Source organism: Netta rufina, assembly GCF_964035555.1.
Source record: "Netta rufina genome assembly, chromosome: 1".
Taxonomy (NCBI): domain Eukaryota; kingdom Metazoa; phylum Chordata; class Aves; order Anseriformes; family Anatidae; genus Netta; species Netta rufina.
The window spans coordinates 165,311,229-165,338,832 of NC_140123.1; the positions used below are offsets into that span (position 1 = coordinate 165,311,229).

A 27,604-nucleotide genomic window follows, 5' to 3' on the forward strand; every position below is an offset into this window, starting at 1 on the left:
TTTCCCTACTGACAGTGATTCTGAGAGACTCGAGTAAGCATTAGCTTAAGCCTCAAAACATCTATGGAGCCTTAAATATTAGACTTTTTTTTTTTTTTAATTTGCCCTCTAATTAATTAAAAAAATAAACCAACCAACCAACCAAAAAACCCTAAAGAACAACAACAACAGCAACGACAAAAGCTTCACTGTGTTGTGAAAGATGTGTAAAAGAGTTTTTAGTACAACTGAGAAGCCATCCTTCTTTTCAGTTTAACAAGACTTGGCCCTGAACTTCTCATTCAGTGAAAATTTGGTCACTGTGACTGACTTAAATCAGGAAAAGTTGGCAAAAGTTGGTTTACAATGTACTTAAAAGCCTAAATATGTATGCAATTTTCAAAAGCACATCGCTAAGCAGCTATCAGAGAAGGACTGAAAATCCCATCTGAACTCCAATCCTGTATCTCAAGCCACATAAATTACTTAACAATTGTGGCCAGATGTCTACACTCTTGTTTTTAAAATTCATTCTGTAAAATTCACTATTTTACTCAGTATTTTTTTTTCCATAGTTAAGTGCAAAACTGCTTGTATGTGGATATCCCTTCTGTCTTTTGAAAATCATCCGTCTCTCATAATGAACTGAATGCCAGTTGTTTACATGTGCAAGAAGATGAATAAAGATGTACCAATGGCCTATTCATTTCTGGAAAAGAAAGAAATCCAAAACTTCAGTCACCCACTGAAGCTAAATTTCATGGACTGTTCTTGTTTGAAATAAAAATGTTAGCAGAATGCCTGGTCATTTTAGTAAGGCTTGCCATACCCTTCATTGCCTTTAATTTATTAGCATGTTATCTATTGAGCTTCATGCCTATGACAAAGAATAGAACTGGAAGTCTGATGTCAGCATATGCTGTGCTGTCAAATGTGTTGATGTAAAGCTTGAAAATATGCATTAGAACCAATGTTAATGCTTCAGCTTACCAGGACTTTAGAGAGAAAGAGGCAAGCTTTATGTGGATTTAGTGTGGCTATTGAAAAGTTTGTATTGTTCTACAGTTTGTGTTTTATGACCATTGTCAAAACCATGATGTGACTGTATTTCAGCTTGCTCAGTTTTTGGTGATGCATAGATGGCAACCCTTTATGTCTTTTACCAACCTATATTATTGCCTTCCTAACAGTTTGCATGTAATTTCTTTCAAATACTGTTAACTGGAATAGTTTTTTTTTTTTATTATTTTCTTCTTCTTTCTCAGTTTCTCTAAGCATCATTACTTACCATGATACCTGATTAAATATCATGCTAACCTGATTAAATCATTAAGTGATTTCTTGTTTCTTACATGCATTAGTTCTTTTATTCTGATCAGCTTGTGAGACAATCTCTAATCACTGTGCTTTTTCTCTTTAATAATGCTTGCAGATTATTTAGAAATATGTGCTATTTAGACCTTTTTATTATCCCCATGTAAAAATTCACTGGGAAATTATTATTCACAGGAAATAAAATCCACAGACGATGGCAACGTTTCTTGTCTCATTGAGGCAAAAAGGTAGCATTCATTTATATAAAAGCAGAACAAACATCCAGTCAACAAAAAGTACTCCAAAAAATAGCCAAAGCCTTTACTAATTCTGTATATATTTAAAATAACAACATAAGTAAATCCAAAATCTATCACCTTTTACACGACAAAATAGAAACTTCACGTGACGGATATCAATAGGACAATTTGTGTATTTCTTATTTGTATGATGTGTTACTCTGTGTTACTACCAGATTTATTTCTTAATATATGTATGCAATTTCACATGTAAGGAAGAAAATAAACATTCACTGTATAGGATACTGTCACTGTAGGATAAAACTGGCAGATGGAGAAATATGGCTTTTAAACTTATGAAAATAAATAGAAATTAACAGAGGAAAAAAAAAAGGCAAAGAAGTATAACTGAGCATGAAAGTTTTGCATATTACCAGAATGATATCTTTCAATGAAACAACGTTAGAATTAATTTAGAATGCTATTGTACCATATGGATGTTTGGATCTCTGCCAGAAAAATTGCACCATCTGTCATTTTACCAAAAAGTGGACTGAAATGTTATGTGTTACAGTAAGACTACTATTCTTTTCAGTGTACCAGGCATGAGACTGACTAGGAAAACACCCATTCTACTAAGATTAGTAACGACCCCAAGACAGTGCGAATTTAATCTTCATGAGTGTGGAATCGTCATTAAACACACTGAGAAGAAGCTTGGAACATTTTTATATTCTTTTTCACTGAAGTGCAACATTATTAGAAAAAAAATAGACAAGAAGTCCAAGCTCCTCCACCTTTCTTGTCATTCTGAGTACCATAACTTTGTGTTGGCTATAGATGGCAGCACTATCAATTTACTTGCTTCACTCTTATCAAACACATGAGATAACAGCCATAAATAGCACACAAAACATGCACTTATACAATGCATCTCATTTAGTTTGCCTGATTGCTATAATATAAGTCAAACAAACAAAAGAAAAAACATATTCCCCTAGGGTTCTTCACATTTGAAGCAGATTTCATGGAAATTTAACTTGATTTCAGGAATATAATTGAACTAACAATCTGTTCTCTCAGACAGGATGTCCCTGGCTTGATATTATGCAGGGCTGGACAGATGCCAGAGCAGATTTGAATGTACCTCATAGTGCTGGTGAAAAATGACTGGGCTTTTCTAAAAGCAAGATGTATGTGCTGGGTAGGTCAGGCATCAGTACCATGGATGATATAAGTCTTCCCTTCCATTTAACCTATCAGGGCTCAAATGTGCTAGAATTGTAAACAAAGAGAAAATGCAGCAAAAAGAGTGTAAACAAGAAAAGCCAAAGTGCTTATCCTGTGAATGCTCCACAGAAAGCAAACCTGTATGCAAATACACAGCGGTGAATGCTTAGGGACTGTGCTCTATGCTGAAGTATGAAGCCAACAGCCAACAGAGCCAAAATATGCTTTCCAAAATCAGAGTATGACTTAGTTTATTCAGATTCAAGGTCTCACATGCACAAAAAGCAATTAAAACTAGAGAGGCAGTAATAGATTGATTTGGAGCAGCTATACAGATTTTTTTTTTTAAAGTACTAATTCCCTTCATCCAAACACCAGAAAGATAAACAGACTCACAGAAAGAAAATGAGAATAGATTTAAATATGAATCATTAAAGTATGTTTTTTGATGAGTTTGAAATAAAACATTTTTTTTGTTGTTATTGTTGTTTTGTTTGTTTGTTTGTTTGTTTGTTTGAGTTCCCAAAGAAGCAGTGTAGGTGATCATTCTGTCCTCTTTATGTGCAAGTATCAGTCTGGTGACTGACTGCCCCCTTTCTGTACTTTCTAGTATATTGGTCAGTGTCAATCAAACTTGACATGATCACAGGCCTCTCCAGGATATTAAATTCCTACAGGCTGTGTGAATATAGGCAGCCAGGTGGAATGGAGAGAGCCTACTAAATATCCCTCCATGAGGTGAAATCTGCAACATGGTCTCACCTCTTATTACTCACCAGAAAATACATGTGTGAAAGACATATTACGAACATTCTGACTGGAAGTTTCAGCTGAAGCAAATATTTTTTTTAAACATTAGAATAACCAGTCACACTCCAAAATTTAAAGGAAATCACGCCCTGTAATTCCTCTGCTCACAGAACTGTTTTAAATTACTAGAGCATTACTGTGGGCCTTGGTCTTTTGACAATGCGTAATGAAACAGAACATTTCATTAGTGTAAAACTTAACTAGAGATTGAAAATCTGTCAAGTCCATGCCCCCATCTACCTCATGGAATCTGCGGTTGAGAACCATAATACCTAGAGACTACAGCAACTAGCATGTTATAAAGATTGTGTATATATTAGCTACATAAAGGAAAGTGTTCACTGGTGGATATGGAAGGTGCACTTGTCTGAACAATTCTCATTTATAAAACATATATAATTGTATATGTTTTGGCATGGACTCTCTTAGACTTCTCCATTTTGTTGCTGGAAGTACCCAAACCCTGATCAAAAAGATGCAATACATGCCCAGATTAGACAAAAGCAACACCTATTTCACATTTGGGTCTATTTTTTGACTAATTAAGGTCAAAAAAATTGATCAATTTAGGAAATCAGTTGCTTGTTCTTCTGCAGGGACTACCAGCCACAAAGTATGAGCAGACCTGCAAATGGAAAGATTGTTCTTGCCAAGTACTGTTTTTTCTGACCAGAAGCCAGGAAGCAACTTCCTAAAGTAGATGTTCCTCAGCAATGGGGCACTATGGATGGTCTCTAGGAATGGCTGAGCCAGTCCCTGACTTCCACTGTCCATGGAGAAATGTGATCTGATACCATTTAAGCTTGCTTAGCTCCAGTGAAAGTGTCTTTGAATAACAGTAGCAAGGAACCTCTCCCAGGAGCATCCTTGGTTCTCCCCTCCACCCAATTCCACTTTCCAGCTCCAGATCCCAAACACTTTGTTAAGTACCATGCAGCTTATTTTAATAAAATATTCACCTCTATTTTTTAGCCATGAGGGAGCATTCTGAATTAACTCAGCTCCCAACCAGCTGAAACAATCTGCAGTGCAAGACTTGCTGATGCTGCCAGATAGTTACATAAGCATTTCTTCACATCCCACATAGCCAGGGCTTCTGAACTTAAAAAACCTGTCATGTTGCATACTCTCATAATCACCACTTTTAGCATCCTTCAAATGTTGACAAGCATGTGATGGTTTGCTGATGGGAAACTACTGATATAGCTGAGTACTCCAACAGCTTCCTGGAACCTGCTGCAGAAACACAGCCCCCTGCAACAATATTATAATGATAATGGCCCTGGAGCCAGCTGCACTGCAAAGATTTCTGGACAGACTCAAACAGAATTTAAGATGCTTTTCTCAGTAAGGCTAAATGAGGACATTATCATATTCTCTTCACTGGAAGGGTGGATTTAACCTGTAGACCTGTAGGTATGAAGCATTCTGTGATACCACCAGGAATCTGAAGAAAAAGAGGCACCATGAATTGAGTTTGATAGCTGAGATTATAAGAAACCCTTACTTCTCTGACCTGAAGCAATTCCTACAGAGACGCTGCTGAGCTGCAGAGATTACTTGTGGATCTTGAAATCCTTGTGTGCTGCGTTTTAAAATTTGCTTCTGACCACTATTAGATCATAAGCAGTTTTAAAATATATATTTGTATCAATATATATATATTGACAAATTCAAATCTGAGAGATATGCTATGAAAGCCCACAATACAGAACTTACACATCTTCCTTTTTGCCTTCAAAAACAAACAAACAAACAAAAAATGAAAACAGCTGACCTTTGCTATGGGTGGGATTCATTTTAACAGTTTTCCTTTTGGGCATGTTTTACAAGAAAAACTTCTAAATATTATTAATCGGTCATTGGTCAATTATGTAAGATAACACTTGAATTTTGCAGTCAAAAAGTTTATGTCTGCTGGCATACACGCAGGACAGTTGCTATGTGATCTGTGCTTTATTTGTGTTTTTCCTGAATGATCATTATATATTTTACTTTTCATTTATTACTTTACTATCTAATGTGATAAGATGCCAAATAAAAACCTGCATACGAATGATTGTGATTTAAAGGGAGCAAAAAAATATTGCTTTTTGTAAATATGAACACAGTTCAACATAAACAACAACAACAAAAAAATCAAATAGGGAATGAATAATAGCCTTATTCTTCAACAAGACATAAAAAAGGCAGCATAATAAACAAAAATGGAATAAAATCTTAAATGGAATAAAATCTTAATTTCCTACTAAGGACTACAATCCCTGGACTAACACCTATAAAATGTCGGGAGATGTTCCCTCCATATTGCCAGTTTTGCTATTGCTGACATGCATCAGTTGAAACATATCTGGCACCATCTTATCAACAACACTTGTATAATAAATAACAAACACAGCTTTCAGTTTAAAAACAATCACATTGTTAGGGGAGATTCCTAAGACTCCTCTTACCTTTAGCTTTGCAAAACAATCACCATCTTAGCTGTCCTAAAAAAACTAAGCATGTAAATAGAGGTGTTGCTTGTGTAGATACCTCACTCATATCCAGCCATGTCTTTCCCTTCAATATATTTGAAATTCAGTGATAAATGTGCTTTACAATAATATGCCTGAAGAGCTCAGTTCATTTTTTTTTTCCAAAGAAGATGTAAAGATGTCTTCCTCATGATACAGAAGATACAAAAACCTGCAGTGTTGACTTCAGCAGCTAATAAATAAAAGCACAAGAAAGGGTACCTAGGAATTAAACCCAGGTAAATCCCCACCTTCGTCATATAGGAACATCTTTGCAAGGAGGAAAAGTGGCATTTCTAGGCTTCAGTTTTCCATTGTGTCGGCAGGTAATTTGCAGTTAATCAAAACACTGTGACTGACACAACTAGTGTAGGGTGGCTCTAAGACAGTGGGGACTATGCTGGCAGGTTGGAATGAGGCCCAAATGCTGTTTTTTCTACCTCATCAATAGGATCACAGAACGAAAGTGAGGGATAAAATATTTGGAAAGAGAATCCTTCTGAGATCTGTGATCTGAGATCTGTGAATCCTCCTGAGATGCATGAAAGGCATGATGAGAATAACTGAATGCTGGCATGTTAATCTCAGTCAGCAACAAGGTTATATTTATCTCCTGTTACTTAGAGAAGGATAATGGGAACTTTTGAGGGGATTGCATCAAAAGAAGAAGGCAGGACTTGACTTCTGCCTTCAGTAGGAAGGTTTTGGAAAGTGAATTTTGGAACTGGCAATGGGAAAGCTTCTCTATCATTTTCGTTGGAATCTTGTAGCTGCCAGCAGTTGCCAAATGTGTGAGCATCTTTGAACAACTAGCACAGATAAAACATGTATGTAAAATAAGGATACTGACAGAGAAGCCAGACCACCTTATTTCCTTTCTCTCATTACACTAAAAGTACACAGTTTCTCCACTTTCACAGAGGTATTTTCAGCACAATGGAGACATGCAGTTCCCTTTTCAATATATGGCACCTGCTCGCTTCAGGCATAATTCAGGATTGGGATCAAGGGTCTCATTTGTGAAATGTTTCTTTCTGTTGAGATGCATGAAGTGGCTACACTTTGGAAATGGAGTCAGGAGGCCTATAAGAAGTAACCACATAAAGGCCTAGCAGAAAATAGTTGTCTTTCTTGCCCACATGGGATTAAACAAAGAAAAAATGCATGAGTGATTTAAAGTAACATATAAATTTTATTTAAAAGTTGTTTTTGTTTCTTCAGAAAGTCCTATAAACTTCATCAAACTCCAGCTGCATAACAGTGCTAATATAATGCTTATGCTGTCTTAAAAATGTGTATGTCTTTACATAGTCCTGAAGAGGAAATACCCTTGATTATACTTTTTTCACTTTCTGTGATCATCTAAGTACCCATCTAAACTGTATTTATAGAGATGAAAAAACGACGTTTTCTTTTTGGGACCATATTTTAATTTTTTCTTCCAACCCATTAAAAAAAAATAAGAAAGAAATAGACTGTCATTTTCAGAGAGTAAAAATAAATTAAACTTGCTCGTAAGAGAACTGACTAATTTCCCTAAGGATGCCTGAATCTATCTACAGTATTTCTACATCTATTTTACAGCCACTCACATTGCTATGAAATTTTAGTAGAGCTTGAAAACCTAAGTATTAACCGTCTTATTTTCATATAAGTAATTAACACACACATCTTCACACTTGCTCTGGGAATGCATAACTAAATAAAAACATACTATAATTTAATCAGAAAGAAGCACACACACACACAAAATGCAATATTTAGATGTGAATATGCAAATAAAAGAATGAGAAGTTTCCAGGTTCTCTTTTTTGGTGAAGGATGGAGGAAATCAACAGCAATGCTAGAAAATTCTGACTGCTGGCCGAGTCCATACAGCTGGGTCCTGATCTCCTGTACCTTTGGTCAGCATGTATGATTAAGGAAATGTACACGTACAATAAGCTTTCTTTCCTTTCTCAAATCAAGAAGTTGTTCAAACACCTCCTGAGCCCAGGAGCTTTTGTGGCACAATGTTTGTCCTAGGGTTACTAAGGTATTTCAGAGCAATGCCTACAGGTTTTGTCCAGCTTCACTGGTAATCAGATAGCACAATCTCTTTTTCCTCATTTGAAGTGTAAGAGGGAAAAAAAGAGCAGAACAATTTGACTTTGCTTCTTTGTAGGAGCTGCTGCATTTGATGGTTCATCTAATACAATATATTGTTGTGTGAAATAGCCTGTGGCAAATGATTCAGTGGAAATTTAGTGGAAATGTACTTGCTCCAAAATGGACAATTAGCTAGCAGCCTCCTCATAAGAACCTCCAAAATGCCCTAAAATATCAGAGTTCATGTATCCATTAATATGGTTTCTATGATGAATATGTTGCAATTTTTACTGTGTTTTGATTTTGGAATTACCTTCATCAGGCTCATTACTTCACACAATTTAATGTTGAAGGTTTGAGTAGTGATTAGAAGAAAGCTTAGACCATTTTTAGCCATTGAAAGAGGACTATTTCGGACAACCCCTCCTGCCCCCATCACTCCCTAGTCCTAGGGAAGATGTCACTGGCAGAAATGTTGTTCTGTGCAGGAGAGAAGGATTTTTATATGACAGAGATTTGGTGACTGATCCCATCACCACTGTCGGAGCCCGAAGTGAATTTACTGTGCAGCGAGGCTGTTTTGCAAGTGTTAGAGAGATGTATTGTTGCAGCCATCTACTGTTGGAAGTTCTGCCTGCCAGTGTACTACAGTAGAGATATCGAAATATTAGATACTGTAGAAATACTCACTGAAAGTAGAGATCTTAAAATATTTGTTGGTACTGATCTCTGTTGCATTCTTTTGGATAAGGCTATATGTAAATGCAGCTGTTGTGTTTTTGTTTTAATTTTGTCATTTAGTAAGGCTGTTTTCCTTTCCCTTAATATTCATGGAGTTATGCTTACAATATGGATTATAGCAAGGCCATGGCACTAAAAGTGTATTTCTCTTCACATATTATTACATTCATGTTAGATAGCTTTTAATGTTTCTTATGTTTTAATGAAGTTATTAAAGTGAATGCTCTGACTGCATAATTCATGAGCCTTCATTCTGTCTTCAAAGAAACGGTCTCTAAACAATTTTTTATTTTACAAATTGTTTATAATCTTTTTTATAATTTGGTCCCTGGAGATAGTTCAGATTTATAGTATTTGCTTGACAGATACAAAGAAGTGCTATGTATTTTCTATTTATAACTCATAAATATTGAGATTAGCTTTCACACATCATGGGCTGGATTATGGGCTGCTTTCTCTTCTGTGTCTGTATCTGCAGCTTCCTGCAGAAGGAAGATCACAGGGATCCAATCAGTCTTTGCATTTCTTCCTAAGCATTAATTTGGCACAAATGGATACAGTTTAGGGTTTTCTATAATCTGAATAATTCCTATAACCCACAGTGCCTAAGCAGGAGCTGAGCCCATGCCAGTTAGGTCCCCACCTCCCCGTTGTCTGACCTCAGGCATGTTGAGAAGCAGCAGCACGAAAGAGATAAAAGGAAGAAAAAGCTTCCTCCTAGGATACATTCCTAGTAACTAGATTGACTAAAAGCTAAGCATACTAAAACAACACATAAAACAAAAACGCAGTGTCTTCTTTTTTTTTTTTTTTTTAGAAGAAATAAATCTTGCTGAAATTAATCTTAAAAAGACAATAAGCTATGTTAAAGCTTGCACTTATTATCAGCTACTAAGAGATGAAACTTTTTAGAAATGGAACAATATTTTGTCAGTAATACAAGACACTGAACTTCTTAAGAAAAGGCATTTAAGCCTTGGGTAGCGAAACACTCATAACAACAGTTTGTTCAGGTGCCAGCTCGTCTTAACTAATATATTTCAATTTCTCATTCAAAGCAGGAAAAGCTGCTGGAAAATTGAAATGAAAGCTTTTATTTCATATTAGGATCAAAAATTAATATAAATGCAGGCTACAACTAAATACATTGATATCTATAGAATTGGCTATATAAACGTGTTAATATTGGGACTCTTCCTATAAAATAAAAAAAACACTGTATTTATTTTACAGTATGCATTAATCTGCTGTCAGACCTGCTAAGGGTTAAGCTACAATTTCTTTTTCTTTATAAAACAACTAAAAAATACAAATACAACAAAAGATTAAAATGAATGTAGATAAAAGTTTCATGCTCATTTAAATCAGTAACTGAAATGACTACCATTCTGATTTAAATGAATACCTCGCAAGTTATAATTGTATATCTCACAAGGTATAATAATATAAATATAATTTCTGCTCTCTTTCTGGAGCAGAAGGGATTGTAAACCTGAATAACATACTGTAATTCACAGACAACCCTTGTAAACTGAAATGCATTGCTGAGCTGCACTGTGCCCTTATCAAGGAATTGGACTGTGTCTTTATCAGCTGTTTGGAGAGATTAAATGGCAAGCTGGTTTTGAAATCTTCCAGTTTTGTAAGTCCTCTAAAGACAATTAAAAAAATACAGTGAGTTGGGAGTCTAAGTTCCCTTGATTTTCAGTAAGACATAAGCTTCTAAGCCTCTTAGAACTTTTGGGTGAAATATGCCTATAAAGCCATGTAACCCCGGTTTACCTAATTCCAACAAATAGAAATAATTTCTTCATAGCGAACATTCCTACATATCACCTGCCAGATGTCAGTTTCATTAAAAATGCATTTGAATATAATTTAAATAATTAAAATTCCATTTTAAAACATGCATAATTGTTTGCCAGAGGCCCTTCCTCACCAGAAGTAATAATTTCCACTTGTTGTGGTGACTTGATGAGCTCAGGCTGAACAGTTCCAGTGTTTGAGCCAAGGTTTGCTTTAGTCACAGCCTGATGTTGCAATTAAGTTTAAGACCTGGGAGTTTATTGCTCAGATGGGTGATCTGGTTTTGCTACAAGGAGTCTAATGAATTTGATGATTAGTTTGTTGTCTTTTATTATCTGTCTGAAGTAATTTATGCTAGGCTTTTGACTGTTAATAAAATTTATGGAAACGTTCAAAATGTGGGAGATAAAGACTTTTTTTTTTTTTTTCTTTTTTCTTTTTCAACTGTCATAACCATTAAATGGGACACATAGGCTGACTAGCTGGATTAGGGTTTCACCAGTAGAACAACTGTAGCCATGCTAGGAAAGATGGTATTTTAAAACTACTTTGATTGTTCTCTTGCTTTTGATACATGCTTTCTCAACTGGGCTCTGTTTCTGCACAGCATAAATATACATGTTGAAAACCAATAATGTTTTAAAGTATGATTGACCACAATTATGGATGCATTCCAATTTTTAATAAATTATTATTAACAAGAAGTTCAGAAGACTACTGAACCACAGTGAGTGACTTGGTCTTTGTATTGGGACAACAGATGCATAATTGCTAAAGCTTTCCACATCACTGAGGAGCAAAGGTATAGCAGATATTCACTAGAAGCAGTTATACTTAAAACATGCAGGGCAGCAGCCAGAAGGAGACTGCAGAGTTGCCTGCTGTTTGCTGTGAATGCTTGGCAGTGCTGTCAGACCTCCTGCAGGAGCCAGAGCCTTGTTTGTCCTTTGTGCAATGCAGATAAACTCCACTGAGAGACAGAAAGGCTAGATGGAGGAGAAAGAGGAGCCATTTTCAAGTGTCCATCTTCTCCTTTTCCAGCATCTTCTCCAATATAGGATAGAATAACATAAAGGATGCTAAACTCAAAAACTAGATACTTCTCAGCAATTTTTGACAAATGTCTAAGATTTTTTTTTTCTCATCTGTGACACCTACATAATTTTCACCTCTTGCTAATGGTCTCCCCTTGGTGACAGTAAGTGCTGTTGAATATATAGGTAGCAGTCAGTCTGAGATAACATTTGGTTGTTAGTGTTTTCCCACCTCCACTGCAATGCAAAACTTTCAGTTCTGCGAAGTGAAAAGCAATTTTAGTGTCTAGAGAAAATAACGAACTAGTGGGGAAAGTGTTCCCTAATTGAGATAAAATCCTGCCACCTTCACTACCACTTAACAGTACCTTACTCTGAGATTAGGTATTAGTTAGTGTGAATAATAACAGAAGCTCAGCTGGATTTCAAGTTATTTCTGCATAATTTATTCAAAAGATAAATTCCCTAATGAAAGATACTGTATCCACTTTAAACCAATGTTATTTCATCTATAATTACTGCCTCAGGTGTACCACACTAACTGCCATTTATCACTGTCAGGGACTTTTGAATTCCTACTACAACCATGGTATCCCATTGGGTTTGTTTGTCTCAGAGAGTACAAGATGTTTCTAGTTTGGTATGACCCTAAAAAAGAAGAACAAAACCTGTCATCCCCTAGAAATACATTTGAATGTCCTTTACTCTGTTCTGGCACTTCATCACATAAAGGAGAGTAAGCACATTCATTTCCAACAATGCATTATATTTTTCATTTCAAGTTGATAGAAGATCTTCAGTTCATTGGTACTTCTCCTGCCACTTTCTCTTACGGGTTTTGTAGCCATTATCCATCATGTCTTTCAAAATTTGTGAAAGAATATAGACATTCTGGCTCTTAGACCTCTACTTAAGTCACAAAGTATCACACTTCCTCACTAAGAGAATGTAATTTTTCTTTAGGAAACAATTATGAAGGAAATGTTCTTAAGAACTGTAATTTGCAATTGGTTCAGTACAGGTGTTGACGAAACAATTAGTGTTGTGTTCACATTTTAGAATGGGTGTTCAAGAAGTTAGACTTGATTCAGGTAACAACCACAACAACATTTTGATGTCTTCTGTTTTATGATATCTGCTGTTGTACAGTGGAAGACTTTAGAAGCAAGTAAAATAAATAATGATAACTGGCTACTGGTATGAGATGTTGTTTCCTTTCTCTTTATGAAGGCTCTCCTGTTATTGTTCATCGGAAGTGGTAAACAAAACCTCCAGGCTTACTCCGAGCATGCCCCCATTCTGATGTGTACTTTGTATATCACTCTTGCTTGTATCATTTTGTTTATTTCTTGTTTATTCAAAATGAGCAATTATATCATATGTGTGTTAGTGACAGCTGTCAAAGTGTTCAGTGGTTTTTAAGAGAAGGTATATAAAATAAACTTCTCCTGCAAAGACTTTTCCTTATGAAGCATCTTCTTGTTATTTAATTTGGTCTTAGCTAATTGGCAATTCAGAAAGTAATTTGTGTCCGAGAATTCCAGACACAGCAGAGAACAGAAGCCTATGTGGAGCTCTGCCAGGTCCCCAGGACACAGCCCTAGTGTCACACGTGCTGACTAGTGCCCTCCCTTAGAGATGGCATACATCACCTCACTCACTGCGTGCTTAGCCTTACTATGAGGACTATTTGTAGGTATCAACCTCATTGACTCCCACAAGTGCAAGACTGTCATTTTGATTGCTGGTGTACATGTAAATGCAGAACAGTCCCAAATCTGTGCATGGGAGCAATCACACCTGAGTCCTTCAAATGCAGAAACAATTACCCTAGCACCTCAGACAGTAGTCAGCACAGTGACCTGTGATGAGTTCCTCTATTATGTATTATCAGTAACATTGTAGGGAAATGTTCACATTTTGTGAGATTAAACAGACAATAGGAATTGTAGTCAGATTTCTTTTTCTCTTGCCTGAATAGTCCATATTTATCTCCAGGCAACAGGAGAGGAGGAAAGTACAGAGAGCGCTATCTGACTGCTTAACTCTTCAGACCTTGTCTTGGACTGGAATGCGATGTATAATGAATTTCCTTTTTTTTTAAATCTAGAATGAGTTCTGTTATACCCAGTCATGCCTTAAGTTTCAGAAAACACAAAATGCATTTTTCAGACAGTGAACAAGAGCCCTTACCCTCTCAACCAAGAGATCTCCAATGGAAAATGAATTGTTTTTCTGCCTTACAAGCCTGCAAAGTCTACAAGCAGATTTTCATGCACATACCTGACAGTCCACCAACATCCATCTTCTTCAGGTTCTTTGCCTCCAGAATGACAACAGTCAGCTTGCCAGCAGTAGGCACATAGCGAAGGGAGAAGCAGATATCACCCAGCTTTTCTTGCTGTGAAAGCAAACAAGTCATTGTGTTATTTTTTTAAAAAATCATTTTGAACCTTTTAAAAGTATGATTTTGAAAAAACAGGATTACATTTCAATCTCCTGTTGCAAAACAAACCATTCAAATTAACAACGTGTCTGCCACAAGTTAAATCCTTGGTAACATGAAGTCTGTTGTAACAACTGGAGTTCACAGCAACTGTCCTGGATGGACCCAAATGACAAGATGTGCTGGCGGCAAAGCAAGCTGCACTGCCCCTCACTTCACCTTGGACAATCAGGATTCCAGACTGTTTGCTCTGTAATATTAACCAAATCATTATTTTTTTCCAGTTTGTGTTTCACTGGAAATCAATTAACACACATATGCAACCACTGGTGTTTTCTGCAAAAGAGTAATGTTGGTTCTTTCTCATCATGATTTGTCACAAAAGCAAAATGTAGATAAAACACAAAGCACAAAACAATAAATATAAGAAAGGCCTGTCTCCTATCAGACAGGAAAACCAGGAAGGCAGATAGGCAGGGAGTGCATCCCTCTTCACATCGGGAGTGGTTGGAAGTTTTGCCTTCAGCCTTTGCAGACTATCATCTGGGATCCTGCCAAACACAACCTTTTGCCACTCATTGTTTAGTACTTTCCTAACAGTCCTGGCAAAGAGGGAGAGGCTGAATTATGGGCAGGATTATAGGAACTTCGTTTTAAAGGTAGGAATAATATATTTAAACTTGCAGATATAGGAGATAAAAGACCAGACTACTGCTTAGAAATGATCTTTAGGATGATCTGAGCTGCTTTCCTCCTTCCTTTCAGGTACAATGGTATCTCTAGGTGAGTAAGTAGGTTTCCTTTAAAACAAGAAGAATCATGTTATACTAAACAGTCCAATAGGCATTTTAGACAGCATTATTTCTCTTTCAAAGGCCTTATGGCACATATCTGTTTTCCACAGTTTATTCTGGCAGTGAAGTACATTTTTATCAGTCCCTTCGGCTCCAGTGTTTTGTTAGGATAAATTGGAAGGTTGATTGCTGAGAAGTGTTGGATGTGTATCCAGGCTTTTGGTTAAGACATTGGATAATTCTGGCAAAAATTATGCACCTTTTCCCCCTACCACAAATATAGGAAGGACACGGCAATTTACCAGGTTCAAAGAGTCAAGAGGAAAGATACAAACGCAGAACCTTACCAAAAAAGCTGTGGGAAAACTACTGAAAGTAACTGCTCATGGGTCCACAGTTGTAGTTGGAATGTCACAAAGAAAAGACAGACCACATCCTAAGGATTTTACCATGGAAAATGCACCAAAATGTCATTTATGAGAATCTGAGCTTTAACCACCAAGCCAAATTTTCAGCACTGGTAACAGTTAGATATAGAGGTCTAGCTATACAAATGCTCAATAACTGTTTTTACAAGTACTTCCTACTGAGAGTAAAGTGCCTATGCTGTGTTAAACTAGGTTTTACTTGCTGAATTTTATGCAACGTATCTAAATATCTGTGTGCACAAGCATTTTTGAAAATGAAATTCCTACCGAATAACAAGCATCTATTCTACTTTTGTGGTTTCCTTATATTCTTCTCACAATAGCTCTTAGACACAAACACTTTTTTTATCCAGGCTTGGATAAGCATCTGCAATATATCCATCTGAAGGATTCATTCCAGATACTCAGCAATACTTCAAAGTTTACATCTTCCCCCATCAAAAGGTGTGTAGGTCTGTCTCAGAAGAGTTTCTTGGGGACACAAGAATCTGCTTGTGTTTTTCTTGCTCAAGGACTTGAACCTTATATATTAAAAATTACTCAGCATCATGTAGTTATGGATCCTTTTAATGTGCAAAAACTTGGAAACTTCAATCATAATGCAACACCTATAAAGTGATAGACTCTGAATGGATTATTACAAGTCAGGAAAGAGACCTTGGGATTGTAATAGATAGATCCCTGAAAACCATCAGCTGTGTGCTTACCATGGCCAGAAAACATATAGAACAAACACAGAAGTTGTGTATAATTAGGAAACAATCAGGTGGAACAAAATGAAACAAAACAAAAGCTTATAATGTTAAATGTATGTATCATGTATAAGATATGCACACATGCTCGTATCTTGAAGACTGGTGTGGTTATGCTATCCTTCCACCTCAAAAAGGATATAGTAGAACTCGGAAATATTCCCAGAAAAGCAGCAAGAATGATGAAAAATATGATACAGCTTCTGCATTAGGAGGAGTTAAGAAGATTACAACTCTTCAGGCCGGAATGGGGATATTGGGAAAGGGTATCTTAAAGACCTTGATCTGACCCAGGAGGGCCATAATGACGTTATGACTTTGTTCAGAGGAAGACATCCTGATACCACAAAATTTACATTTTTAACTCATATCTAAAATAACCTAAGATGGCTTTCACTGCATGAACTGAATTTTTAAGAAAGGACTCACTATTCTTCTTTGTCTGCATAGGCTTTTATAAAGATTCTGATCATGGAAATACATATTTCAGCATAGTTCACTTTTGACTCTGAGTGTGCAATGACATGGTGATAGCAAAGCATGTTTCTGCTACCCTGACATTCGGTTTGGGAAGTGTGTGTTGGCTGGGCTAATGGTGAAGTTGATCTATCACTTGCAGCTTGCTCAGAATGGAAGAAATCAATTGCTTATTGATTCATGTTATCATGATCACAGCTCACCCAGCCGCGTGGTGTTCCTTGCTGTTGCTGTTCTATTACATGGTAGACTTGGTTTAAATTAGCCTGGCTGACTCATGGGCTGAGTAAGACTGAAACGGGATATTTGAAAGCTTTTCATGGTCCCCCATCTCAGATGCTTTTGTACTCAAGTATCAACCAACATTCAAGGGCTCTGCCCTCATCCCTAGATTGACTAGGCAGTATGTCTGTTGTAGCAGTACAGGAACTTGTATTCCTCAGAAATGTACCTCACTGACAGAATATCTAAACATCTATTTTGGAAGGAATTTTTGAATTAATGACATATTGCCAATTGGTTCCTTGATTGTTCTTACTGTTTTTTTTTTTTTTTTTTTTTTTTTTAAGATTTGTACTGAGACTGAAGTGTCTCAATAAAATTGTGCTAGAATACCAGAGTGCCTCAGCAGAAGCTGGAGAAAGTATTTTACAAACAGTTATTGCCACAGAGACCATCACCTCTCACCAGCCTTTCTCCATCTGTAACCATGTTATGCTTCTGTGCAAATACTGCAATTGTTTACATAGAAGATTAATTTTATGAGAGCATTCAATGCATTTTTATCCTTATCTAATGTAATTTTAGCTGCAGGAAACATGGAGAAGAAGACAGGACCATGTAAACAGCCAGTTTTCCGTAGATCACCAGCAAGCCATGGGAAATGACAGCAGATGATGGGCTCATTTCAGTGAATAACTTGAAGAAAAAGCAGAGATACCTGTTTAAATCCCTACATAATCACATGTAGAGCTTTTTTGCTCTCATTAAAATCTGTAACAACTAGTTTTCTTGAATATTTCTTGTACTTTAATGTTACCTCTTTGCATTGCTGCCAAGAGTTTTCTATTCCTAAGCTGCTTTGTATTTTTTTTTTTATTTTAAAAATATTTGTCAGGCAAAATACTGCAAGTGGCAGCACTGCAATGAAGCAATAGAAAACAATCACTAGAGGTGTGGTTTGCAGGAGATAATTACAAACCCCTGCAGGGCTATGAGGTACAGATGAGTGCTTCTGGTATGGTGATTATCTCATGAAGGTGCCTTATTGTTATTATGAATTTCTTTCAGCCCTATGTATAAATAATTTATGTTAGTAAATTATTTTGATCTCTGATGAAAACTGTAAGTTAGTGTTAGAAAGTTCCAACTGGGAGGTTCACAGATATTAACCTATTCATGTATAACACCTAAACACCAATCAAAAGACTCTCTCCATCTAAGCAACTTCGTAACTTCATTACATTTAAAGAGGATGCAATGGAGCAGAACATAAATGACATAGCACTGGTAACACTTCTTCAGCTTAGAAAAGGCTATTTGAGGTCCCATTGAGAACCTGATCTTTCTAGAGAAGACTGTAAGCCTCTCCTGCCTGTCTCATGTTTTTTCTTGTATTTGTCAGTAGTCATTTTTACCTTGACAGCCCACTTTCCTAATAAGCTACAGAGAAAAATGCTATTTATGCAGATTACTCTCATTCACACTGCAGAATCTCTAACAGTGATATCTATCTTCTTAATACAAGCATTCTCCACGTTTTGTGTAAGATATTACAAGAAAGTTGATGATTGCAGCTCTCTTGGTAAAGCAATACCAAAACAACAAGCCACAGCACAATACTTTTTTTTTTTCTTTTTTTTTTTTTTTCCCTAATTGGATCTAAGACTCCAAGATTGTCAGTACAAGAAAGATATAAACACAGTGCAGTGGGTTTTCAAATTCAATACCCAGTTTTGATTGTAGATATTTGCATGAGACTAAAAGAAACAAAATAGGATGTTGTTTGTGGGTGAAGACCCAAAATACAATCTTCCACCAGCAATCCATATTTGAAATATAAGCTAATAGTATTGATAATAGATGATCAAGGAGCTGGAGCACCTCTCCTATGAAGACAGGGCAAGGGAGTTGGGTTTGGAGAAGAGAAGGCTCCGGGGAGACCTTACAGCAACTTTCCAGTACCTAAAGGGGGCCCACAGGAAAGTTGGGGAGGGACACTTTATCAGGGAGTGCAGTGATAGGACGTGGAGTAGTGGCTTTAAACTTAAGACAGGTGCATTTAGATTAGGTGTAAGAAAGAAAGAAATTATTCAGAGGGCAGTGAGACACTGGAACAGGTTGCCCAGGGAAGCTGTGGGTGCCCCATCCCTGAAGGTGTTCACGGCCAGGCTGGATGGGGCTTTGGTGCACCAACCAAAATATTTTAAAACTCCGTGGAGAAAATTGGGACAGTACCAAGGTGTGTTATAAATGAGCTGTTTTTTTTTTTTTTTTATTAATTATTTTATTTTTTTTCAAATTCAGGAAACCCAGGTAAATAGTAATGACAGGAACTCTAATTGTAGTTCCCATATCCATGGGTTTTGGACAGTTTTGAAGCCATTCTTATTCTGTCTACATATAAGAGATCTCAAATCCAACAAATTCCTTGTTTTGGCACATAAACCATGAATGCATTTAGCCACAAAAGAGTCATACTAATATTAGCATCAGAATCATACAGATGCAGAAATGGATGACATGGACTGGCCACAATTGCAATTGCTACTGCAGGAACTGGGTGGAATTAGCAACCAAAATACATAACTGGGATCTAGAATTAGGAAAATACTCCTCCTTCAGGTTAAATAAGGATCATACTGGAAAAGGAAAATGAAATACTGTGTTTTTTTGGGGCTTCCCCTCTTTCTCTAAGCCTGAAATTTTATTATCATAACAGCTATCTTCAACATTACTAGCTTTGAAGGCATTGCATTTTTGATAAATATACTGTTAAAAAACAAAGAATATTTCAAGCCTGCAAGAGGTAAAAGCAGGAAAGAAAATATTTTTCATTAACACTTGCAAACAGATGACTCCACAATATGAAGATAGTTCTACCACAATTAGACAAAGGAGTGGGAAGTGAACAAGAAGGATATAAAATTCACTTTGCATAAATAAGCTAGAAATAGGTGATACATCAGGGAAAGAAAAAGGAGAACTGGAAAGAGAAAGAAAAGCTGGAGCTTATGTGTCAGCCCATTACTACAGCACTTTTGGAGATTCTTACATGAATATGTATGTACATCATGTAACACTGAACCCCAAAGTCTATGAACTACTTTGGTGATAAAGTGCTGAGAGTGAAGAGGAAAGGCAGAATTCTCCCTAGCCTTTTCAAGCAAAATGCTGATTACAGAAGCAGGTATTTCAGACATGTGAAACGTTAACTATAAACCCAGTCAATACAAACTTAGGGTTTTAACAACGAAACCATTAATCTGACAAGCAGAATAATTTCGTCTCAGTCTAAAAAGATTTCATTCCCATGAATGGAGCAGCCACACTGTTATACAGCTGAAAACAAACAAGTGCTAAATGCCTCTGGAGATAAGGAAGAAACTTCTTCAAGACTGTACCTACTGCACTTTTGAAGAAAACGTTTTAAAACAGTACAAATATGAACAGACAAGTGTCCTACCACATGCTTCCTTATTCAAGGATCAGCCTTTATTCACAAGAATAACCCACTTTTCATCCAAAATGGATGTACAGTGTTTGTGATCAAAGGTCTCTCTTGTTTGCTTTTACTAGCATTATTTCAGAAGTGCTTTTGTAGGTAATACCCTCTTCAAATGTGAAAACTTGGCCATAAAACGAAGCTCATGTTAATGTAAAGTATTCAGTTACAAGCCATATAACAAGTAAATTAAGAACCAAAGCTAAGTGAAATAGGTTACAGCAGGAGATCTCAAAAGAAACAGAGGGTTCTTGAGGCACAGATCCAAAGGGCTTGTTTCGGATGCTGTAAAAAAGGGATTAACAGTGACAACAGTCTAAAGGAAAGATGGAAAGGAGGCTGATGCTAGGTGAACAGAGAACAGAAATAGAAGCAAAGGTCCAGGAGGTAAGTTTTAAAAGGGAGTTTTAGAGCAGACAGGGAACAATCTTTCAAATGAAGGGCATTTATTAAAGGTATCAGGAGGTGGTATCTGTAGGGGTATAGTCATGGTATAAAGTAGGTGAGAGGAAGAGCCAAAAGAAACAGCTTTAATTACAAATTCCTTTCTATTGCTTTCCCTACTATAGTTCTACTCTCTGACTCCTTTGTCATACAACTACTGTATGCCAGCTCTACTTTTTACCTTTGCTTAAAGGGAACAAGGCCTGACAAGATCTTCTTATGGAAATAAAATCTACTTTATTTTTTCTCTGAACATCACTTGACATAGAATTCTTCACAAATCTCTGCCTTCTAATTGTAATATATATATGTGGTAGACTGCATTTCTTTTAACTGCCCTAATAATGTAACAGTCTCCAATACAATGGTAAATCAGACTTGTAAGCAAGTTGGGCAACAATTTGAACTAGCCAATGTTATTAAAATATTAACAAGTCAGGTTCTGTCAGGTTCCCTCTTTTAGTCCTCTTCATTTCATTTTTAACTGTTTAGAGAAAGCACTTCTACTGCTGTTCTCTAAAAAACAGAAAAATTGAGGGAGAAAACACTGTTATTATTAGTAGAAAATGACACTTCATGGTCATCAGTTTAAAAGCATTACAATCAGCTGCCTCTTCCAAAATTAGAAAAGCTGTGGCTGAAGGCACTTGAAATCAAAGATTAGAAGAAATGCACCCTTTCATTTCCAAATGAGAGATGATGCTACCAATCATACCGAGTTCTTAATTAAAGAAGACAAAAAAAAAAAACAAACAAACACCAACAATCCAAAACAAGAAAACTTAAGTAAATGAGAAAGAGAGGAATGAATTAAAAAAAACATATGCAACCAAAAATCAGACTGGTTTTCAGTAGCTCTTTGCCTACCCACAAAGGCTTGCAGCTGGCTGCTCTGCTTTAATGATTGCATCTTGCTCTATTTTGCCACTTCGCTTCTCCTCAGCTCTCGCCTGATCATATTTCTAAATGTCACTCACGTTTATGCAGGCCAGTGCGCAAAACAAAATTAATTTAACTGAATGGCACATTAATATTATTACTTTTGACAGCATGGAAAACTTATTAACTATAGCATGTCACTAGGCTCGTCTTCTAGTGAGTGGTCTAAGTACAACATTGAAAGGAAATGTAATACAGTTGAACAATTTTTTTTTTTTCCTTTTTGGCTTATCAGGCACCAGGAGAAGTCAAATCACAAAGCTTTTCTATAATTAATAGCAAATTACATGTACATTGTAGTCACTCTACAGAAAATCCTTGTCCTCTTGTGATAGGACATAGAAAGTCACAGTACAGTACTCTCACATGAATTGAAAACATCTCTTGAAGTAAGTACGGGCACTGTAATGCTTAGTTAATGCAGTTTCCACTATCAAAAGAGTGTCTTGTTTCCAAAAGTGATTGACTCAAATGCTTTAGATCGTGGATTGAAATTACAGCATACATCAGAAAATATATAGGGTCAGCAGACAGTGAACTGTAATTAAGAATCAAATCAATTACAGACTTCTTACTTGTATCCAATATATCATCTTTATATGAGTGAGGTACTTTTTTCATTAAAGTAGCACATGCAGATTTTGGTGACGATCAGTGCTGCTCCGTATACAGTACTGTATCAAAAACTATGAAGATAAAATGACCTTGCACCTTGTGCCAGTCACAGGTATGTTATAAATAAATGGCTCTTTTTGCAGTGACAGTAACTCAGCCTGGTTCATTCAGCTCCTGTGGATATATGTCCTCCTTCCTCTCATTTTTTGCTTGCTGTAACAACAGTTCAGCTTTCATGCTCCCCCATGATATCCCCCCGCACCACCTCTAGCTCTCTTCTATGACCCCAATTCACAAACTCCACACAATACAGTAGCCTCCTTCGAAATCTCCTAAATTGGCCATTAGACAAGAGGCAGTATGTGATGTAGTTGTTCTGAAACTAGAAACCTGCTGGTTAGCAAGAGGCAGGCCAGAGACTTCACCAGTAGGTGAAGTCTTAAGGCAAGACAGTTCTCCACCTGTAATTTATCCAGATGAAGAAGGCTTTTTGCTTCATGTATAATTTCAACCAACACAGTGTCATCTATTATTTCCACCCACTGCTTCTGTTCTACAGTCACTGGCAGGTTTTGAAATCTTGTTCTGTATCCCTGTTTTTCAGTTGGAAAGTTTTCTTACATTGCCCTCTTTTACTAATTTTTGCACTGGAGATTTTTCTAGAGCACCCAAGCTTCCTAAAAATATGAGATAGGGTAAAGGATACACAGCTGGAAAAGAGGCAAGCTGAAAACCCTCAGAAAATCTCAGAAGTGCTCTTTGTGTAGGGCTTTCTAGTTTCTGGGAAGTCGAAAAAAATGTAAAATACTCTCTCAGATGCTTTCAATATTTTTGTCTTGGTTCCAGTTGAAATTAAGAAAATAATGCATGCCCCATGAACAAAAGTTTAGAATTCAGCTTGGTAAAAATTTGTGCTCAGTTCAAAATTATTTTCTCCTAACTATTGCTATGTATTCAGATCTATTGACTTTCTCTTACCAGACTCATTGCCACTTCTTAAACCTTGCATTCAAAAATATATTTTTGTGAATCCACTGAAATATATTCAAGTTTTTGGATAAATACGTATGTGTAAAAGCCTCTTATATTACTCCACTTCCCCAGTATTTCACTTTGAAAAATGCATTCTCTTAATGCATTCTTTAGGAAGACAAGACAGCTCATCAAAGGTCATCGTAGCAATCAGTACAACACGCTGAATTTCATTAATCTCTTCAGTAAAAAAGAACGAGGTCACCACAGTCATCTATAAAAATCTAGGAAAGAAGACTGTACTTATCATGAGATCTCTGGCTCAATGATATTCATTTTTAATAAATCTTAGACCACAGGGGAAATTCCAGAAGACTGGAACGGTGCTAATGCTATGCCCATCTTACTCAAAAAAGGCCAAATGGGATGAAGGCAGAATCTATCAGCCAATTGCCTTTTATCAAACCCAGATAAAACAATGAAGAATTCATAAAAGTTTGCATTAATGATGGTTTAAAGGATATAGAATGTAATGAATGTGAAGTCATATGGTTATCTGGAAAACAGGCCTTTTCAACTAAAATCAGATTTATTCTTTGATAAGATTGTGTGTTTGTCTGATGAAGGAAACATGCAAAAAAATCTCTCAAAGGTCTGTTGCTGTTTTTACAAATATGAAAGTAAAATTTCCTACTGATAAAGTAGGCAAAATTATCATAATAATAAATACTAATGCAACAGGTTGGTCAGAAAGTGCTAAAACACCTAGTCACCTGGAAACAATCACATAGATCACATTTTTATACAGACAGAAGCAAAAATCTGACATCCTAGGAAAAAGAACTCAGACTATTTCTAAATATATACAGAATCAGGAAATATATCTTACAAGGCAGAGTTTCCTGCTAAGCAGTTAGGGTCATAAGCTATAGGCCATGAACTGAAAGTGCAATGCTATGCTAAAGAGTCAACAGCAGAAGAGCAGAAGTAGCATGTGACTTTGCTTCTCTGGCAAGAATAGCATGAATGCTGCATACAGTTCTTGTGTATGTTATTTTAAAAAGATTTTAAAAAGTAGAAAGAATGTGAAGGTCACAACTCTTATTGGGAAACTGGATAAAAAGTCTGATCATGAGAAATGTGAAGGATGAACTTCTTCAGCTTTTTGAAAAGATGATTGAAAGTGACTTGATTGCAGTGCATAAGTACATCCACAGAGAGGAAGTATCATAGATTAAATGGCCTGAATCTAGTGAAGAAGAGCATAACAAGAATCATGGACTTGACTTAGAATCCAAAAACATCCAGATAAGAAATAAAGTACACATTTTAAATGGAGAGAGAAGAGCAATTGTCGAAGTTATGAGTGATGTGTTATTTTCTCCATTACTGACGTTTTTAACTTCTTTGATTTGTAGACTCTTTAAGTGTTTTCCAACAGAGGTGCAAAGCTGCCTATAACAAATGCTAGTCTATTGACAACAGCCTTAGATTCGTAACAATTCTCAGTATGATCTCACACAGAATTATCCAGCAGGATTTTAAGTTCTGATTAGACAATATCACAATGTGTCATGGGAGAGGTATTTTGGTGAAATTCTAAAATAAACGTGCAGGATAATGCCAAATGGCCTGAGCTTTCACAGTTTGTAGTCTGTGGCCAAGGAGCCATGAGAAAACATCATAAGCTGTGAATCAGAGGGTTCCTAGCTCCTTGCTCCAAAACCAAGAAACACTTAACTTCCAAGCTTGTTAGTGTTTCCTTGTGTCTCCCTCTCTCCCAGCATGGCACACAGGTAACACTATTGTCTTGCAGATGCAGCAGGTTTCCTAGTTTGCGTATGATTATAGGAGATTCTTTACATTTTTTAAAATGTTCCTTGAAGATTTAGGAGTCCTTCAGATTTAGGGCAGACAACCTCATCTAATTTAGAAAAAACACCCAATTTGATAGGAAACCATACTATTTCTAAATAAAATATAGGCCCTTGAAATGATAGATTGTTGTTGTTGTTGTTGTTCCAGAAAGAAAATGTTAATGTTAGCTAGTCTAGTCTTAGCGCAAAGAAAACAGATCAGATTTAAAGAGCCGTCATCGTCAGTGAGTCGTAAGAGCTCAAATAGTGGTGTCTTCTGGAAATAAACCCAAGTAATCAGTGAACAGGTGGGCTAAAAAAAATCTAAGGAGCATGTCCCAGTGTTTATACACAAGATATTCACAACTTGTTATGTAGGGATTGTGCTGACAAACAGCCAGTTTTCATGATAGGGAATATATAAACAAGAAAGTTTCAGGGTCTTAAATTCTCATATAATGGGACCAGTGTTTGAGCTTGCAAGAACTTATGCAGGGCTCTAGAGCTGAAATCCAACCAGGAAGCCAATATTCTCAAGTCATTCTGGAACACATGATTGCTGCAGCAAATCTAGTAGAGTTTAATTAAAATCTGTTCTCATTTACAATTATATATCAGGCAATATTAATTATTTTTGGACTTCATGTCTTTAAATATGAAAGAGGTAACGTTTAATACACTAAATGCACATTTTTTTTCATTTAGACAGATGGATAAAACTAAAATCACACTATTCTCTGCTGAAAATAATTAGTAGTATGGTATCATAGACAAATATTCTGAAGAAATACGCATGCCTTTTAAATTACTTTAAAAACTCAGTGATTCAAAGGATATATAGAAAATTCTATATTTAGAGAAACATTATTATTATTTCTATATCAAATTGCAATGAGACTTTTTTTTTTTTTTGTGGAAAAAAAGGGATAGAAAACATGCTCTGGTACTGGATGGCACATGAACTTAAAGGTGTATTATTTATTTATTTATTTATTTTTAAGGCTCTGACGTGTTGTAATATATAAGTTACTGCCTGAGAGTCATAGAAAAAGAAAATGCAGGAAAGAAAATCTGCTATGACAAGATAGAAATCATGGGTTACAGAGATGTGCTGTGGAAGAACTGCAGCTTGTATTCTGTGTCACTGAATTGTAATAGTTGTACCTATTTTCTGTACAATAAGTACAAAAGAAAAAAAAAATCAAAAAAAAATCAGAGTAATCAAAATTAATTCAAATGACCCACATCTCCTAGAAAACTTGCCTGCTATAACCATCACAGAAAATTAATGTTCGGCCTGACTGATTAATGTGAAAGTCTGAATGAATGAAAACACTTTCAGCATAATCCACAGCTATCTAATTCTGGGCTGGGCATTAACAGACAGGGGACATCAGCTGCAGACCTCAGGGCACTTGCATGAAAATAAACTGCTGCCAGTTGTGAAGCCTGAACTCCACTCATCAACAGAGATCCTCCTGCCAATTTTTCGTGCTACTGAAGAAGACATAGGAAAGCAGAGGTAAAATAACTGGGTTCCAGACAACTCAGCAGCTCTGAGGATTACATGGAGCAATTTAAGTAACACATAAACTTCATTAAGAATCTAACTGGGAGCTCTGCCTACTGCTGTCCATACCAGCGAGAAGCTGCAGTGGTGGCATCTAAAGCAAGTTATAAACCCCACATAACAGTAATCTTATAGGGAGTGATTTAGGTTAGAATTTTATGGCAAGGTCTGTATCTAAGAAGAAAAGATTTGATCTCAAGGTCAGCTACAAGTGGAAAAAGGCACTAGGGTTCCCAAATCTAGTTGCCATTATCAGTGACAGTGGAAGTAGCAATAATTTCTAATTCTGTTCTGTTATAGGTGAATGCATTCAACCGATCAAGCAGCAATAACATACCACTTTGAACTCTTTTTCTTTCTGATGGTTTGGAAACTCCTGCCTTTGGCACTATTTCTATAGTTGTAGTTGCAGATATAATCCTCAAGGAAAATATCTTGGCCTACGTGTTACTGGGTTCAGCTGCAGGTATTTCTCTTCATCTAGTGCTATGCCAGCAAGAAGCACATACAGACTGCTTGCAAAAGCATACCTGGGTTCAGAAAAGAAATCAGAACTGATGACTGTAACTCAAAGAAAGTAGTCTGCTCTAAGTAGACAGAAGGGGTAGTAATTCTGTGGCAGTGAACATACTCAGGTCCTCCACAGAAACCAATTCATTCTGTGGAAGCTCTGCCAGTGGAAAGGACAGAACCACTGTTCTGCAATATCACTCCATCCATCTGTCAGGCAGCCATCCAAAATAAAAAGTCGCAGTTAATGCAATTAAAGGTTGCTTGTGAGACTACTGAGGTTTTCACCAAAGCTTTTTTGGTTCCATCACAGAAGATAC

The 27,604-nt window shown here is 36.5% G+C and overlaps 1 protein-coding gene across 2 annotated transcripts in view; it reads right to left on the reverse strand.

Annotated features, from left to right (window-relative positions):
* The window catches only part of SYT1 (synaptotagmin 1), a gene marked incomplete at both ends in the record, with an annotated part of 127,651 nt that overhangs the window by 38,868 nt on the left and 61,179 nt on the right, over window positions 1–27,604 (reverse strand). For both annotated transcript variants that reach the window (XM_084296743.1, XM_084296742.1), the window contains one exon: window positions 14,041–14,158. In XM_084296743.1, coding sequence (XP_084152869.1) covers window positions 14,041–14,158 — 118 coding nt within the window. The remainder of the gene's footprint in view (window positions 1–14,040; window positions 14,159–27,604) is intronic.